This window comes from Stegostoma tigrinum, chromosome 4 (assembly GCF_030684315.1).
Source record: "Stegostoma tigrinum isolate sSteTig4 chromosome 4, sSteTig4.hap1, whole genome shotgun sequence".
In the NCBI taxonomy this organism is placed as follows: Eukaryota; Metazoa; Chordata; class Chondrichthyes; order Orectolobiformes; family Stegostomatidae; genus Stegostoma; species Stegostoma tigrinum.
In genome coordinates this window covers 14480024-14494164 of record NC_081357.1, presented here as the reverse complement: position 1 = coordinate 14494164, position 14141 = coordinate 14480024, and the positions used below count along the sequence as shown (strand labels likewise).

The 14141-nt window shown below is 41.4% G+C and overlaps 1 protein-coding gene across 2 annotated transcripts in view; it reads left to right on the top strand.

Annotated features, from left to right (window-relative positions):
* Positions 1 to 14141, top strand: part of kif6 (kinesin family member 6) — a 522710-nt gene that overhangs the window by 235119 nt on the left and 273450 nt on the right. For both annotated transcript variants that reach the window (XM_048531738.2, XM_048531739.2), the window contains exons 11-12: positions 8051 to 8156; positions 9882 to 10023. In XM_048531738.2, the coding sequence (XP_048387695.2) occupies positions 8051 to 8156; positions 9882 to 10023 (248 nt within the window). The remainder of the gene's footprint in view (positions 1 to 8050; positions 8157 to 9881; positions 10024 to 14141) is intronic.

Below are 14141 nucleotides of genomic sequence, written 5' to 3'. Positions count from 1 at the left end.
GCAGCAAAATCTGGATGTCTCTTTAAGCCAATCTCCAAGAAACAGAAGACAGTGAACCACAGCCACCCACTTCTCGATGGACTCTTTTTCACCCTAACCGTGCAACCACAACTGCACCTGAAGATGATGATGATGATGATGACCCTGAGCCCCTGCGTTAACAACAGAGCAACCTCAAAAGCTCCTCCCCCTCAAGTCATCTTGACATTTTTCCAAGATAAGATGTTAAATTTACTTTTATTTTCTTATTAGATCTGAATTAAACATTTATTCAAACTGTGCTGTCCTTTGTGTTCGGCTTTTGAGTGATTTTTGGGTGATATTTTTTGGTAGTTGCCACTAACCCCGATTTTTCCGTAGGGCCCATTATTTCCATGCCATGATTTTCTATAACACAATGTAGCACAGGAGCACAACTATTGCATTATTACACAATCCCCTGTATAGTCACTTGACTAATCAGGGCAAATGGAGATTAACAATTTGTTATAATTATGCCTGGAGTGGATGGGATCATGTCCCTTTAAATGCTGAGAGGCCACACAAATTTATTGAATTTGAATTCAATAAAATCCAGAATTAAAAGTTTAATTATGATCATAAAACCATTGTTAATTGTCAGAAAATCACACCAGTTTTTCTAATATCTTTTAAGGAAGGAAACTGCTGCCCCTACCTAGTCTGGCCTACAGGTGACTCCAGACCAACATCATTGCTGTTAATTCCGAACCTCTTGTTTGTATTGGTAACCAGTAATGGTCTACTTGATAAATAAAAAGCACACTTGACTACATCCACACTGATCTACTTGTCAGAGATGCATGTATTCATGACAATATTGTTAAGAGTGACCACCACACAGTACTTTGTGTAAATGGAATCCCACCTTCACGGGTGGCATGGTGGCTCAGTGGTTAGCACTGCAGCCTCACAGCGCCAGGGATCCGGGTTCGATTCCAGTCTTGGGTGACTGTCTGTGCGGAGTTTGCACATTCTCCTCGTGTCTGCGTGGGTTTTTGTCCGGGTGCTCCAGTTTCGTTCCACAGTCCAAAGATGTGCAGGCTAGGTGGATTGGCCATGCTAAATTGCCCGTAGTGTTCAGGGGTGTGTGGGTTATAGGGGGATGGGTCTGGGTGGGATGCTCCAAGGGGCGGTGTGGACTTGTTGGGCCAAAGGGCCTGTTTCCACCCTGTAGTGAATCTAATCTTAAGCGTTCGGGTGATAAATGGGAATTAGAGGAAGAACTCTTCACCAGTTCAAACAGGTGACTGGTGATTTCCCAATAGCTTGAACCTTAGCTCCAAGACATCTCTGCAGGGGTTTCCTCAGACCAACCATCATAAGGTCAGAAATGGAGATATTGTTGATAATTGCTCAGTGTTCAGCACCATTCGTGATTCCTGGGGTACAGAAACCATCTATGTCCACATGCCATGCAGCACGACTTGGGCAATACCCAGGATATCTTGGGCTGCCAAGTGGAAAGTATCATTCATGTCAAAAAAGTGCCAGTCAATGACATCTTCAACAAAAGGCCATCTAACCAACGGGCCTTGGAGATTTAATGAATTACCAGCACTGAATTTCCCATCGCGGGTTACTATTCAGCAGAAACTGAACTGGACTAGCTTTATGGATACTGTGGCTCATAACAACAGGTAATTCATTTCCTAATGCCCCAAACGCTGTCAACAAGCTACAACTCGGGAGTGCGATGGACTACTTCTCACTTGTCTAGATGAATACAGTTCCAACAACACTCAAGAATCTTCACACCATCCAGGACAAAGCAACCTGTTTGATTGGTACCATATCCATAAGCATTCACTCCCTCCACCACCAATACTGAATGGCAGTACTGTGTACCATCTTTAAGATGCACTTCAGAAGTTCACCAAGACTGCTTTTACACTTTTAGCACTATTCCTTCACTGTTGCTGGGTCAAAATCCTAGAATTTCCGCCCTCATGGCATTGTTGTTCAACCCGCAGTTGGTGGACTACAGCGGTTCAAGAAGGCAGGTCACCACCACTTTCTCAAGGGCAAGTGGAGATAGGCAATAAATACTGGCCCAGCCACTGATGCCCTCATTCCCACAAATGAATTTAAAAAGAAAACACTTTTCAAACCCTTGATCATATCATCGAGAAGAATGAGGCCAGAAGATATTTGGGAACATCACCATAGGCAGTCAAAGCCAGTCACCATCCTGAGATGGAAATATATCATTATAGCTAAGTCAAAATTCCGGAGCTTCCATCCTAAACAGCATTGTGGATGTATCTACACCAAAATGGATTGTCTTTTAAGTCTCTGACTTATCCATTAAATGTTACAGCTTACAGCAACTGATGAGGGGAAATAAGCTGGCTATTTTCAGGCTTGTTTGCTTTTTACTACAGAGCAAAAATGGTTTATTTTCCAAAGGCCCCACGGCTTCTGCCTGTCTTTTGACATCCCCAAGTTGCTCAGCTACCTGAGAAACAATCACATTGCTGTTGGCACGCAGGAGGCCTCTGTCACTGATAACAGCCAGGTCCTTGTTGCCTAATCTCCATTTGTACACAGCCTCCGGGTTCCAGTTTATTTGTCATGAAGCTTTCCCCACAGCTTGAACCATTAGTTGTGTAAACAAGCAAAAGCAAAAATTGCTGGACAAACACAGCAGGTGTGGCAGCACTTGTGGAGGGAAAACAGTGTTAACGTTTTGAGTCCAGTGACCCTTCTTCAGAACTGAAGGCAGCTAGGAAAAGATGGTATTTACATTGGTGATGGGGGCAGCTCCTGTCGTTTTTTGTTTTTATAGCTGTGTCAATATCACATACAATGAGTGTCAGGTAATTTGATTTTTAAATTTGCAGCAATACTTCTCCTTTTAGACCTGGCCTTTTTCGATTTCAGTCTACAATCAAAAACATGGAAAAATAAAGAAATACTGTCTTTACAGGAGGTGGATGTGGGTAATCTCTCAAATGCTTTGGACAGCTAGAGAGGGACAACCAGGAAATTCTTGTCATGGTCATAAAAGATATAACTTGATAACAACACTTCTGATACTCTGACGTAGATGGAATGTATTAAATAGAACACGTACTTTCAGGAAAGGTGGGAATGGTTTCAGATGCAGTGGCATGTGTCATAACCATCTGTCTTTCCCACCATACAATCAGTAAACTTTAGATTAATATAACTCATGTGGCTGCCTTTATAGTTTATAATGGTTTAATCTCAAATGGATTAGCAGCCAAGCTTTCATTCAAACAGGTTAAAAGTTAGTTTATAACAAGTTATAACTGAACATTCCTTGAGGATACAGAGATTAAATTATTCACTAGAAATCAGTTATTGAGACTAAAACCATTACATATCAGACACAAGCACATTTATAGGGTGAAAATCCCAGTAAGCCTCTGTGGTAAACTGTTGAGGCTCATTACTTGAATTCTTTGTTGCTGAAACAAAGCTGTTAACACTTGAAATTAGATCCAGCAGCTAAGTCATAATCGGTGATTGAATAGGTAGTTATTTCTTGTGTATAAAATGCCTTGGGATTCTTCTTAGCCCTTCTGGCCAAAGACGTTTCATAGCCTGTTTTAGCCCTCCTAACTTACAAATTGAACTCCTTTTTCTTTCTATGTATTCTTCAAGGATTTTGTCTGTTTTTAGTTGCCTAAACCTTCGGTATACATTTTCTTTTTGACTAAGCCAACAATTTCCCACGCCATCCAAGGTTCCCATATCCTACCATTCTTATCCTTCATTTTTACAGCAACATGCCTGTCCTGCACTCTAATCAATTGGTCTTTAAAAGACTCCCACATGTCAGATGTGGATTTAACCTCAAACAGCCGCTCCCAGTTCACTTTCTCCAATTCTTGCCCAAAGCCATTATCCCCAGTTTATTACCTTCATCTGAGGTCCACTCTTGTTCTAATCCACAAGTATCTAAGAACTTATGGAATTATGGTCACTATTCTCAAAATGCTTCCCCACTGAAACTTTGATCACCTTGCCAGGCTCATTTCCCAATACTAAGTCCATAATGGCCCCATCACTTGTTGGACTGCTTCAAAAAAAACCCTTCTGTACCCACCTAACAAATTGCTGTCCATCAAAACTCCCTGCATTACCCCACATCCAAATCTCAAAAGAGAGACTAATTATTAGAGTGTACCTCATCCTGAGAGACACAACATCAGGCTTTCCACTGTAAAAAAGTGACCCCGGCTTCAACAGACATCAAAGTTGGAGACCTTTAAATTGGCAACTGTGGCATTTAAAAAGCTGATTACCTCTGCTAAAAGATGATACGTGAGTTCAACGCCAAGGCCTGAACTAACCAATCTCACGCTAGTAAGGACTACAAAACTGTCTGGAACAGACACTCTCGCACACTGAAACTGCAAAAAAAATTACTGTACATATATCTTAGAATAGAGAGCTCCAAGAAAGAGGCTCCCTCTCATTCCCAACGTATTCAGTGACGCCTCTTCCACCTTCTGAGGCAGTGAGTTCCAAAGTCACACAACCCTCTGACAGAAAAATATCCCAAAAGGGTGACTCCAATTGTAAATTTTAAAGTAATGACCTCCTAGTTCTGGATTGACCCACAAAAGGAAGCATATTTTCCACATTCGCCTTGTCAAGACACTGCAGGAGCTTTACACACTTAATCAAAGTACCCCTTGCCCTTCTAAACTTCAGTGGAAACAAGCCCAGGCTGCTCAGTATATACCACATAACTCACTCCTTTCAGTTATTAATCTAGTAAACCTTCTGTGAACTGCCTCCAGTACATTTACAACCTTCTTTAAATAAGGAAATTAAGACTGCGCACAGTATTCAACACGTAGCCTAATAAATGCTCAGCACATCTTTATTTTAATGTTCAATTCCTCTTGTAATAAATTATAGCAACCAATTAGCTAAAATTGATTCCCTGCTGTACCTGCTTAGTAACCTTTGCGACCAATGTATCAGAGCATCTAAATCATTCTGCGCTTTGGAATTCTGAAATCATTCTCTATAGGACATTATACTATAACACATCTGCCAGATTTTTGGTGACTTACTCACTCAGTCTACCTATATCCACGTGTAACTTATATAGCCGTTCTTCACAGCATACTCTCTGTCTGTCTTGATGTTAACAGTGAATTTAGCTACCATGTTTTTGGCCCTCTCACCTAAGTCATTTATACAAAATAAGAATGTTGAAAACTCCAGTACAGATACCTCCAGCATTCCATTTGTCACATCTACCAATTAGACAAAGAGCCATATATTCCCTGTTTTCTGTCAGCTGACCAATCTTCTGTTTATTTTTGCTTTTGTTTTCCATAATAACCTTTGAGGTGGCCCCTTATCAAATGCCTTCTGGAAAGCAGTCTATATGTTCCCCTTTATTCACAGTGCATTTTACTCCTTCAGGGAACTCCAATAAATTTGTTAGGCATGATTTCCCTTTGATGAAACCAAGCTGCCTTTTCCTGTTTACCTTGAGATTTTCTGAATGTATAGCGATAATCCTGACAATAGTGCTGTTTTCTATATTTTGCTGTTTTCTTCCTTCCTCTCTTCTTGAATGAAGCAGTTATATTTGTGACTTATCTAGCTGATGGAACCTTTCCTGAAGGTAATGATTGTTGGAAAATTAACACCATTGCATCTTCTGCCTAATTAGCAACCTTGGCTACATATTCTTGTTTGAGCATGTGGTTCCAGACTGTTCAGATAGTGCCTTACTGTACACACTTGCAAGAGTCTTGCCCATTGTGGTTATCCACTGCACTATCCATAGCACTTTCCTTTACAGAATTTTGAACTTTGGATGAAGTCTGGAATTATACAACTCTTCGGAGGAAGTGGAGGAGCAAGATGCAACAAAAGGAGGAGTAAGAGGCAACAGAGAAAAGGTTCAGAATAAGGACGTTGTCAAGTGGGGGGTGAGACTTGAGGATTTTGTCAGGATACCATTAAATTAAAATCTCACTAAATTCAGATTTGTGAGCCAAGAGCCTCTGACTCAAAATGTGTAGAATAGTATGGTGCTCAGTCTAGGCTGTGTGGGTGAACATATCTATTGAAGATTCAGTCTGGAATATGTAAACACTTACATTCAATGAAGAAACAGATCTTCTCAGAGACTGCACCATCACCAAAGACCAATCATTGCTCTCTGTCACCACTTCACACCACTTACCTGTTTTGTCATTAACAAATCTAGTTTCAAATGCCAGTTATGTGCTACTCAGAAAATGCGAGGTTACCGAAAGAAGACATCCATTGGGGCGTTCCGCTCCTGAACATCCTAGATGTCCTCCCATTTTAAGGACCGTAACATCCCCCCTCTGGTTACCATAAATGCCCTCAACCGCATTTCTTGCGTTTCCCGCACTTCTGCCTCCCATCCACTACCCCAAACAAAAATAAAGACAGAATCTCCTTTGTTCTCACATATAACTGGACCAACCTCAGCATCCAATGAATGTAGCATTTTCTGCCACATCCGCCACCTACAATCTGACCCCACAACCAGAGACATTTCCCTCCCCACCCCTATGTGCCTTTCATAGGGACCACTCTCTCTCCGCAACTCCCTCATCCGCTCCACAATCCCCACTAACCCCACCACCCTTGGACCCTTTCCCTGCAACTGCAGGAAATACTACACCTGCCCCTACACCTTCCCTTTGCTTTTTTTTGAAGCAAAAAGCAAACCTTCCACATTGGACAGGGGTTCACCTGCACATTCATCAACTTAGTCTATTGTTTTCACTGCTCCACATGTGGTCTCCTCTACATCAGTGAGACCAAGCAGAGACTTGGAGACTGTTTTGTAGAGCATCTGTGTTCTGTTCGTGACAAGTGACAACACCTTTCAGTTGTGAACCATTTTAATTCGCCCTCCTACTCCCTTGGTAATATGTCCATCCTGGGCCTCCTCCAATGTCACAATGACACCACTCACAAACTGGAGGAGCAGCACCTCCTGTTCCACCTCTGGATCCTACAGGCCAATGGCCTAAACATGGATTTCACCAGTTTTAAAATCTCATCCCTGGCCTCATCCCATGTCCAGCCCTCCCTCTCATCCCCATATCCTTGACTTACACAATCTGTCCATCTTCTCTCTGACCTATCCGCCCCACCCATCCAACTGACCAATCCCCACCACTGCCTACCTGCACTCACCTATCACCATCCCACCTACCTTCGCCAATCCCACCCCTCCTCTCTCTATTTATTTCTGAGCTCCCTTTCCCCTCCCCATTTCTGAAGAAGTGCCCAGCTTTCCTGCTCCTCTGATGCTGCCTGACCTGCCTTGTTCCTCCGGTATCTTCTGTTCTTGCTATCTCCCAATGAACTATTCAATGCTTTGTATGATGTAGCATCCAGCTTCAGACCAAACAATGCTCCCCTGTTTCAGATGAGTTGAAGTCAACCTGGTGAATTTCTGTGCTTGTAACTTCGATGCACGTAGTGCAGGAGGTGTGTTGGCATCACTTGATGTTGTTGCATCTGAATTATTGCAGGAATGGTACTGTTCAGAGTCAATCACATAAATCATACAGACCAGATTGGACAGGGATGGCAGATTTGTGACAATCTATGATAATTTGATAGTTTCATGGGGCTAGCTTTTATTACTGATATATCAATCAATTTAAATTCCCCTAGCAGTCACGGTAGGATTTGAACTTCTATTTTTGGACCATTAATTTGGGTTGCTGTTTTACTGATTTAGTATGTTTGTAACTGTGCTATAATTCCTTATTATTTTAAATCATTTAGTACCAAGATAGGATGAAGTTTTTGCTTTTTGCCCGTCAGATGTTGGCAAGTCTGCCTCATCACTTGAGTGACCAACAACAGCTGTGACTGCTCATGGAAATGATGTGCAACATCATCTTGTGTTGCATTTTCCGGGCAAGGAAGAGATTTTTTAAAAATTAGACAACGTTTACATTGACAAGTTGCAAAAATAATGAAGGGAAAGGGTGATAAACCATGCCAAAGAGGTGGATTTTAAAAATATTGTTTGGTTCAGGTTGGAGGAACAGCTTAATATTTTTCTGGAAGACACTGATCCCGAGGCCACACTTGAAGTTGGAGCTGACATGAGGAAGATTCAGCACTGTTTCCAGCGATTGAAGGTAAGTGTGTGTGGATTTTAAATTACATCCAATGACAATAACACTTAATGCCCTTGTTAAATGGCCTGTAACATATGAATATTGTTGCAAGTTGGTCATTTCCAGTGAGTGACATCGATGTTTGGCAATACAAAATAATACCAAATTTTCCAAATCATTAAGGTATATATTAAAGTTTGGATAGTATTGGTTTAACATTATTAGGTGTCAATTGTGCCACAAAATTTTGTTTCTTTTTTTTAGTAACCTTTTCTTTAGATTCAAAGGCCAATGTCCAAAATGGTGCATGAAACTATTCTTTTCATCTGAAAAAATGTCAGTTAAAGGATGGCATCGCTGCCAAATCTAATATTGCCTGTTGTGGCATTTGTATGTGCCCACTTTCTGGTGAGATTTCTGGAAGGCCACAAAGAGCAGGAGCTCAAGTTATTAATCTCCTCTCTGTAGCCCAAGAACACAGAAATAAATAGAACACACTGTTCTAGCTAAAGTCAGCAATGCTTATCCCAGTGCCCACAACAGGAAGCTCCCGAGATGGATAAGCTTGAACCGACTAGGCCTGATGGGAAAATTTAAACTCCTGACTGGAATCTCAGCAGATACATGGATTCCTTGCTCCATGAGCCTAATTAGAGGCTAACTCTAATGGCTGGGCTTTAGAATCATAGATTCCCTACACTGTGGAAGCAGGCCATTCAGCCCATTGGTCCACACCAACCCTCTGAAGAGAATCCCTCTCTGACCTATTTCTGCAATCATGCACGTCCCACGGCTAATCTACCTAGCCTACACATCAATGGACATTATGAGCAATTTAACACGGCCAATCCACCTAACCTGAATATTTTTGGACTGTGGGAGGAAACCGGAGCACCCAGAGGAAATCCACACAGACACAGGGAGAACTTGCAAACTCCATGTAGACAGTCACCCAAGGATAGAATCAAATCCAATCCCCTTGTGCTGTGAGGCAGCAATGCCAACCACTGAGCCACTGTGCCACTCTACTTGGTCATTATTAATATTCTACTGGCTCGCTACCTGTTCAAATCATGACTGACTCTTAATAGAGATTTGAATTTGCTCTTCAATTTCATCCTTTAATTCCAGCGAGTACTGATAGATGCACTTCTCTAGAGCAAGATGTAGGCTCATAGTATGTATGTTTACAAATGAGCTAAAGGCACTTTGGAGTAAAGCATTGAACTTTTTTTCATTGAACTTTGCTTCACTTTGACTTCAAGGTTCCAATGTTACAATTACACAAGGACACTTGAGAGCCCTTGCTTTCCATAGTGGGTAGAATTAACTCAATCCTATCACACAAAATCCCTTTGTGAAGGTCTGGAATTGCCCCCAGTTTTATAAGTTTAGTCCAAACATATAATAAAACAGCTACTATGTTATATGAACTGTGATGATCAGAAGTTTACCAAGGATATGTTGTGAATTCTAACTGCTTTTGGCTCTCTGTAATTTGCATGCTGTCAACAGTTTATTAATTGTATTGCAGATCACATTTGATTAAGAGGATGTGTTACGGCACAACCATGCCAATGTGCAATTTGTAAAATTCTGATAGAGTTAGAAACTAGTGAAATGCCAACATCTGCTTTAATGGAGAAAAGGAAATATTTAAAATAGTTTCTCCTTGGAATGCATTAAATTAATCTTTAACACATGTGATATCATTGGAATGTTTACCTACCTCCATCCTTGTGCCAGTGTTTAGTGAAGGACCTGAAGCAGTGTAGACCGGACCTTCAGATAGAAAATGGACCCTTATCCCCAGATCCACAAGGAGATGTTATCATTAACACAGAGACGAAATTGCGAGAAATTTTGCAGCAACGAGACAATGAAATAAGTATCCTTTTATGTTTATATTCAGTTTCTCGAAATGAAGGTTCAAGAACGCAGATCACCAAGGAAAACTTGGGGGCGCAATAAGTGCTAGCCAGCCAGTGTTGCCCAAAAAACAAAACTGGACCAAGCACTAATGTGACCACATTGAAAGGCCCACCTCTATTCTGTAAGGTATCAGGCACAGTTCTGGAGATGAATATGAGACTCCATAAATCTTCACTCCCCTTCCATCGCCCCTACCTTTATACTTGACTCAGCCATCTGTTTGGCTGTTTCAAAGCTTTGATGAATGCCTCGGCTACTGGTTGTCTTCATAATTAGTAATATGGCTTTAGTTGGTTCAGCTTAGGAGAGTTTGTTGACAGAGTTGTTTAGTATAACCTCATAAAAAATGCTTAGTTGATTTCCAAATGTGCTCATTGATATAACTCAACAAGAATGCTTTATACTGCTGTGTAATGGAATCTCACAAATGCTTGGCTGACTTCCAAACCCACAAACAAATTCTGCTAATCAGTAGTTGTTTATACAGCTGTTAATGGAAATTAGAGTTTGCTTATTTTGACGGACATGTGAGCAGTTCAGAGGATAATGATTTTTCTGTGTATTGACAAGTAATGTTTGCTTCTTTTGACACCTTGTCAAAGTAGACAATAATTTTAAGTCAGTTCAAATACTTTTTAATACAGCTATGAGATTCTCAAAGACTTCACAATTTTGTTAGAGGGCTCATGAGTTCTGTATATAGTGGATTTGAGTGAGTAATTTAGGGATTGTACGGGAATAGTGGATTAAGAAATCTGAGTAGAGGATGGAAATGGGAGGAAAAGGGAGTGTCGTTAAGGGGCTCCATATTCATGTCCAGAACTAAGCTTGATATCATGCTAATAAGGGGTGGGCCTTTCAACCTAGTCACGTCAGCATTGGTCCAGTTTTTTTTCTGTGCTGAGTCTAGCATATCTCACTTCCAGACCCTTGAGATAAGTTGACAAGCATGACAGGTTAAGAAGATGATTAATGACATTTGGAGTTACCCTTCTTGCCAACATGAGAAAGTCCAGCTTCATGACTTGGTGTTTTCTGCATTTATGGTCTGGATACACACGATTTTCTGCAGTTTTGTTTTAGATTAGAATAGATTCCCTACAGTGTGGAAACAGGCCCTTCGGCCCAACAAGTCCACACTACTCCTTGAGGCATCCCATCTAGACCCATCCCCCATAACCCACACACCCCTGAACACTACGAGCAATTTTAGCATGACCAATCCACCTAACCTGAACATCTTTGGACTGTGGGAGGAAACCGGAGCACTCGGAGGAAACCCACGCAGACACAGGGAGAATGTGCAAACTCCACACAGTCGCCTGAGGCGGGAATCGAACCTTGGTCCCTGGCGCTGTGAGGCTGCAGTGCTAACCACTGAGCCACTGTGCCACCCCATGACTAGTTTTGCATGACTAAGACTGAAGTTACCCTGTTTGGCTCCTCACAAATATTTCTCACAGAAGTTCCACAGACCTTTTCATTCCTCAGCTACACTCATTATGATGTAACTTTGTTTGCCTTTGTATACTAAGCTGATTTCAAATGTTGTATTCTACCCATCATAAAGACTGCATGTTTTCACCTCTATAACATGCCTGACATGCTACCATCACAATCCTTAGTTACAATTTGTTTGCCAAAACTTTCTCACTAGCCTCTCAAGTGTCATCCTACCCAAATTCACATATCCCTAAATTTCCATCACCTGGATCCTATCACACACATTCTCCTGGTGCCAAACCATCCAAGAATTTGCCATCTTCTATTATCTTCCTCACCAGGTCAAGCATTATGTTTAGCGAGTGAAAGCCAGAGTTAAAATTTTACCTCAATGAACTTCCAGCAGAACAATTTTAACTCCATTCTAATGTAGAGAAAATACGTGATTGGCTATATCAGGAAATAGAACAATGAAAGTGCGGTTGTGTCCCGTGGAGTAATGGGCCTATAGAACAGTGCACTCCTCGTATTTCAGTTGTAACAAATAAAACCTTCGACCAAACTAATGAGTGTTTCATTGTGAGAGATTATCTGGCTATGGGACATTGCCACACTGGGTAGACATTAAAGCTGTCCCAGAGGCTACCACACCAAGGAGAAAGCACACCGAAGCAACCCCCTGCTGCTGCTGACTGGACCTAAAATGTCACCACCTCATCGCCACTGACGCTCCGGCCACTACCATAGCCAGGAAACTGTCCTAACTATCATGGACCAGAACCCATCTCAACTTCCGAGGATAGAGGGATTGTCCAAGTTAACTCATGAGACTGAGGGATCTCGTCCTCTGAAGTATCAGAGGAAAAGAGCAGACACCAATTCATCAATGCTGGAGCCATTGCTCAAGCCGTGACCACCATTGCCACAAGGAAAGGACCGCATCTGCTGCTTAACAGCTCCCCATAATTTGTCTCCACTACCACAGCTGCAGAAAGAAGAAAAGATGAATTTGATTCAAAAGTTAAATGAAGAAAATAAAATATAAATAAAGGATGCAGTAGGTCATGCGAGAGGGAGCAGACAGGCTCAGGGGAGCCTGAACACTTCCTACCCTGCTGCTGCTGCCATCTTGTGAAACTTTTTTTTTGGTTATTTTTAACCACCTGCCTTATAGGAATAGGAGAAGGAGTTGATTGGTGACTAAGGCTGAAGAATTCTAATTTCTACTTTCTATTCTTCAGTTGTAGCTAATCACCCAAAAGTAAGTTTGAGGCATGGCGGGTCAGCTCACCTGAGTGGAACGCTCATGATTTTGTGCTTTGTGGAAAGCCATGGATTCTTCACAGTGGCCTACATTATGATCCACAAATCAAGCATTCAGAAGTGATCAGAGCTTGTTAAATTTGTGTATGTGGACATATAGGCATCAAATTCAGCTCCCTCCAGATGATGATGTAAACAATACTTGTGCAAGAACTTCTCTTGCCCATTCCATTCCAACTGGCATCCTGCAACTCCTTCTGACACCCCTATGCCAACTATGTCAGCATGGCTAATTCTGAGGAAAAAGAGCAAAAGGAGTTAGCCATTCAGCCCCTCAAGCCTATTCCACCATTCAGTGAGAGCATTCTGTGGCTAAACTGCATATACCTGCCTTTGGCCCATGTCCATTAATACTGTTTTGAAACAAAAAATAACGGCTGATCCTGCATTCACTGTTTGTGAGAGTTCCAGTTATTTACAACCCTTTGTGCGGAGCAGCTCTCCTCAATGGTCTGACCTAATTCTCAGACTATGTCCCCTACTCCTAGATTTTTCAAAACAGGTGGAAATAGTTTATCTTTATCCTCCCTGTCTTTTCCTGTTAATATTTTGAAGTCTTCAATCTGATCACCCCTTAACCTTCTAAATTTGAGACAAAACAGGCTTAATTTGTATAATATCTCCTTATAATATAACCGCTGAAGTCCAGATATTGTTCTTTTAAACCTATATTGTATTCCCTTCAAGGCCAATATATCTTTCCCAAGGTGTGTATGCCACAGTTTTGCCTATTCATTTAGCCTACGAATATTGCTTTTCTAATTTTAGCTACATTGCCTATAATGTCACCTAACTTTGTGTCATCAGCAAATTTGAATATATGACCTTCTGTGCCATTATCTCAGTTGTTAATAAATAATGTCACCAATATTGACCCTAACACAAATCATTGGGCATCACATTCTGCTGATTTGAGTACCCTCCATTCTGTTACCTGCCACTAAACCAATTTTCCAGCCATGCCAGTAATTTTCCCTCAATTCTGTGAGCTTCTACCTGAGTGAACAGTTTCTCATGTGGGACTATGTCACATGCCATTTGGAAGTCCAAATAGACAGCATTTATAGACATTCCCCTTTCCAATACCTTAGCTACCTTTGCAAAGAATTCGGTGAGGTTTGTTCGGCATTAACTACCTGCTATGAATCCATGCTGGCTATTCCTGATTAACTGAAAATTTGAAGGTGTTCAGTTACCCCATCCTTTGCCAGAGGAGTACGGATTGAGGATGTAATGAACAAATAGGCAACATAAATGACAATGTAATTGTGGCAACATTGGGAGATATAATAGTACAATGAAATTAAT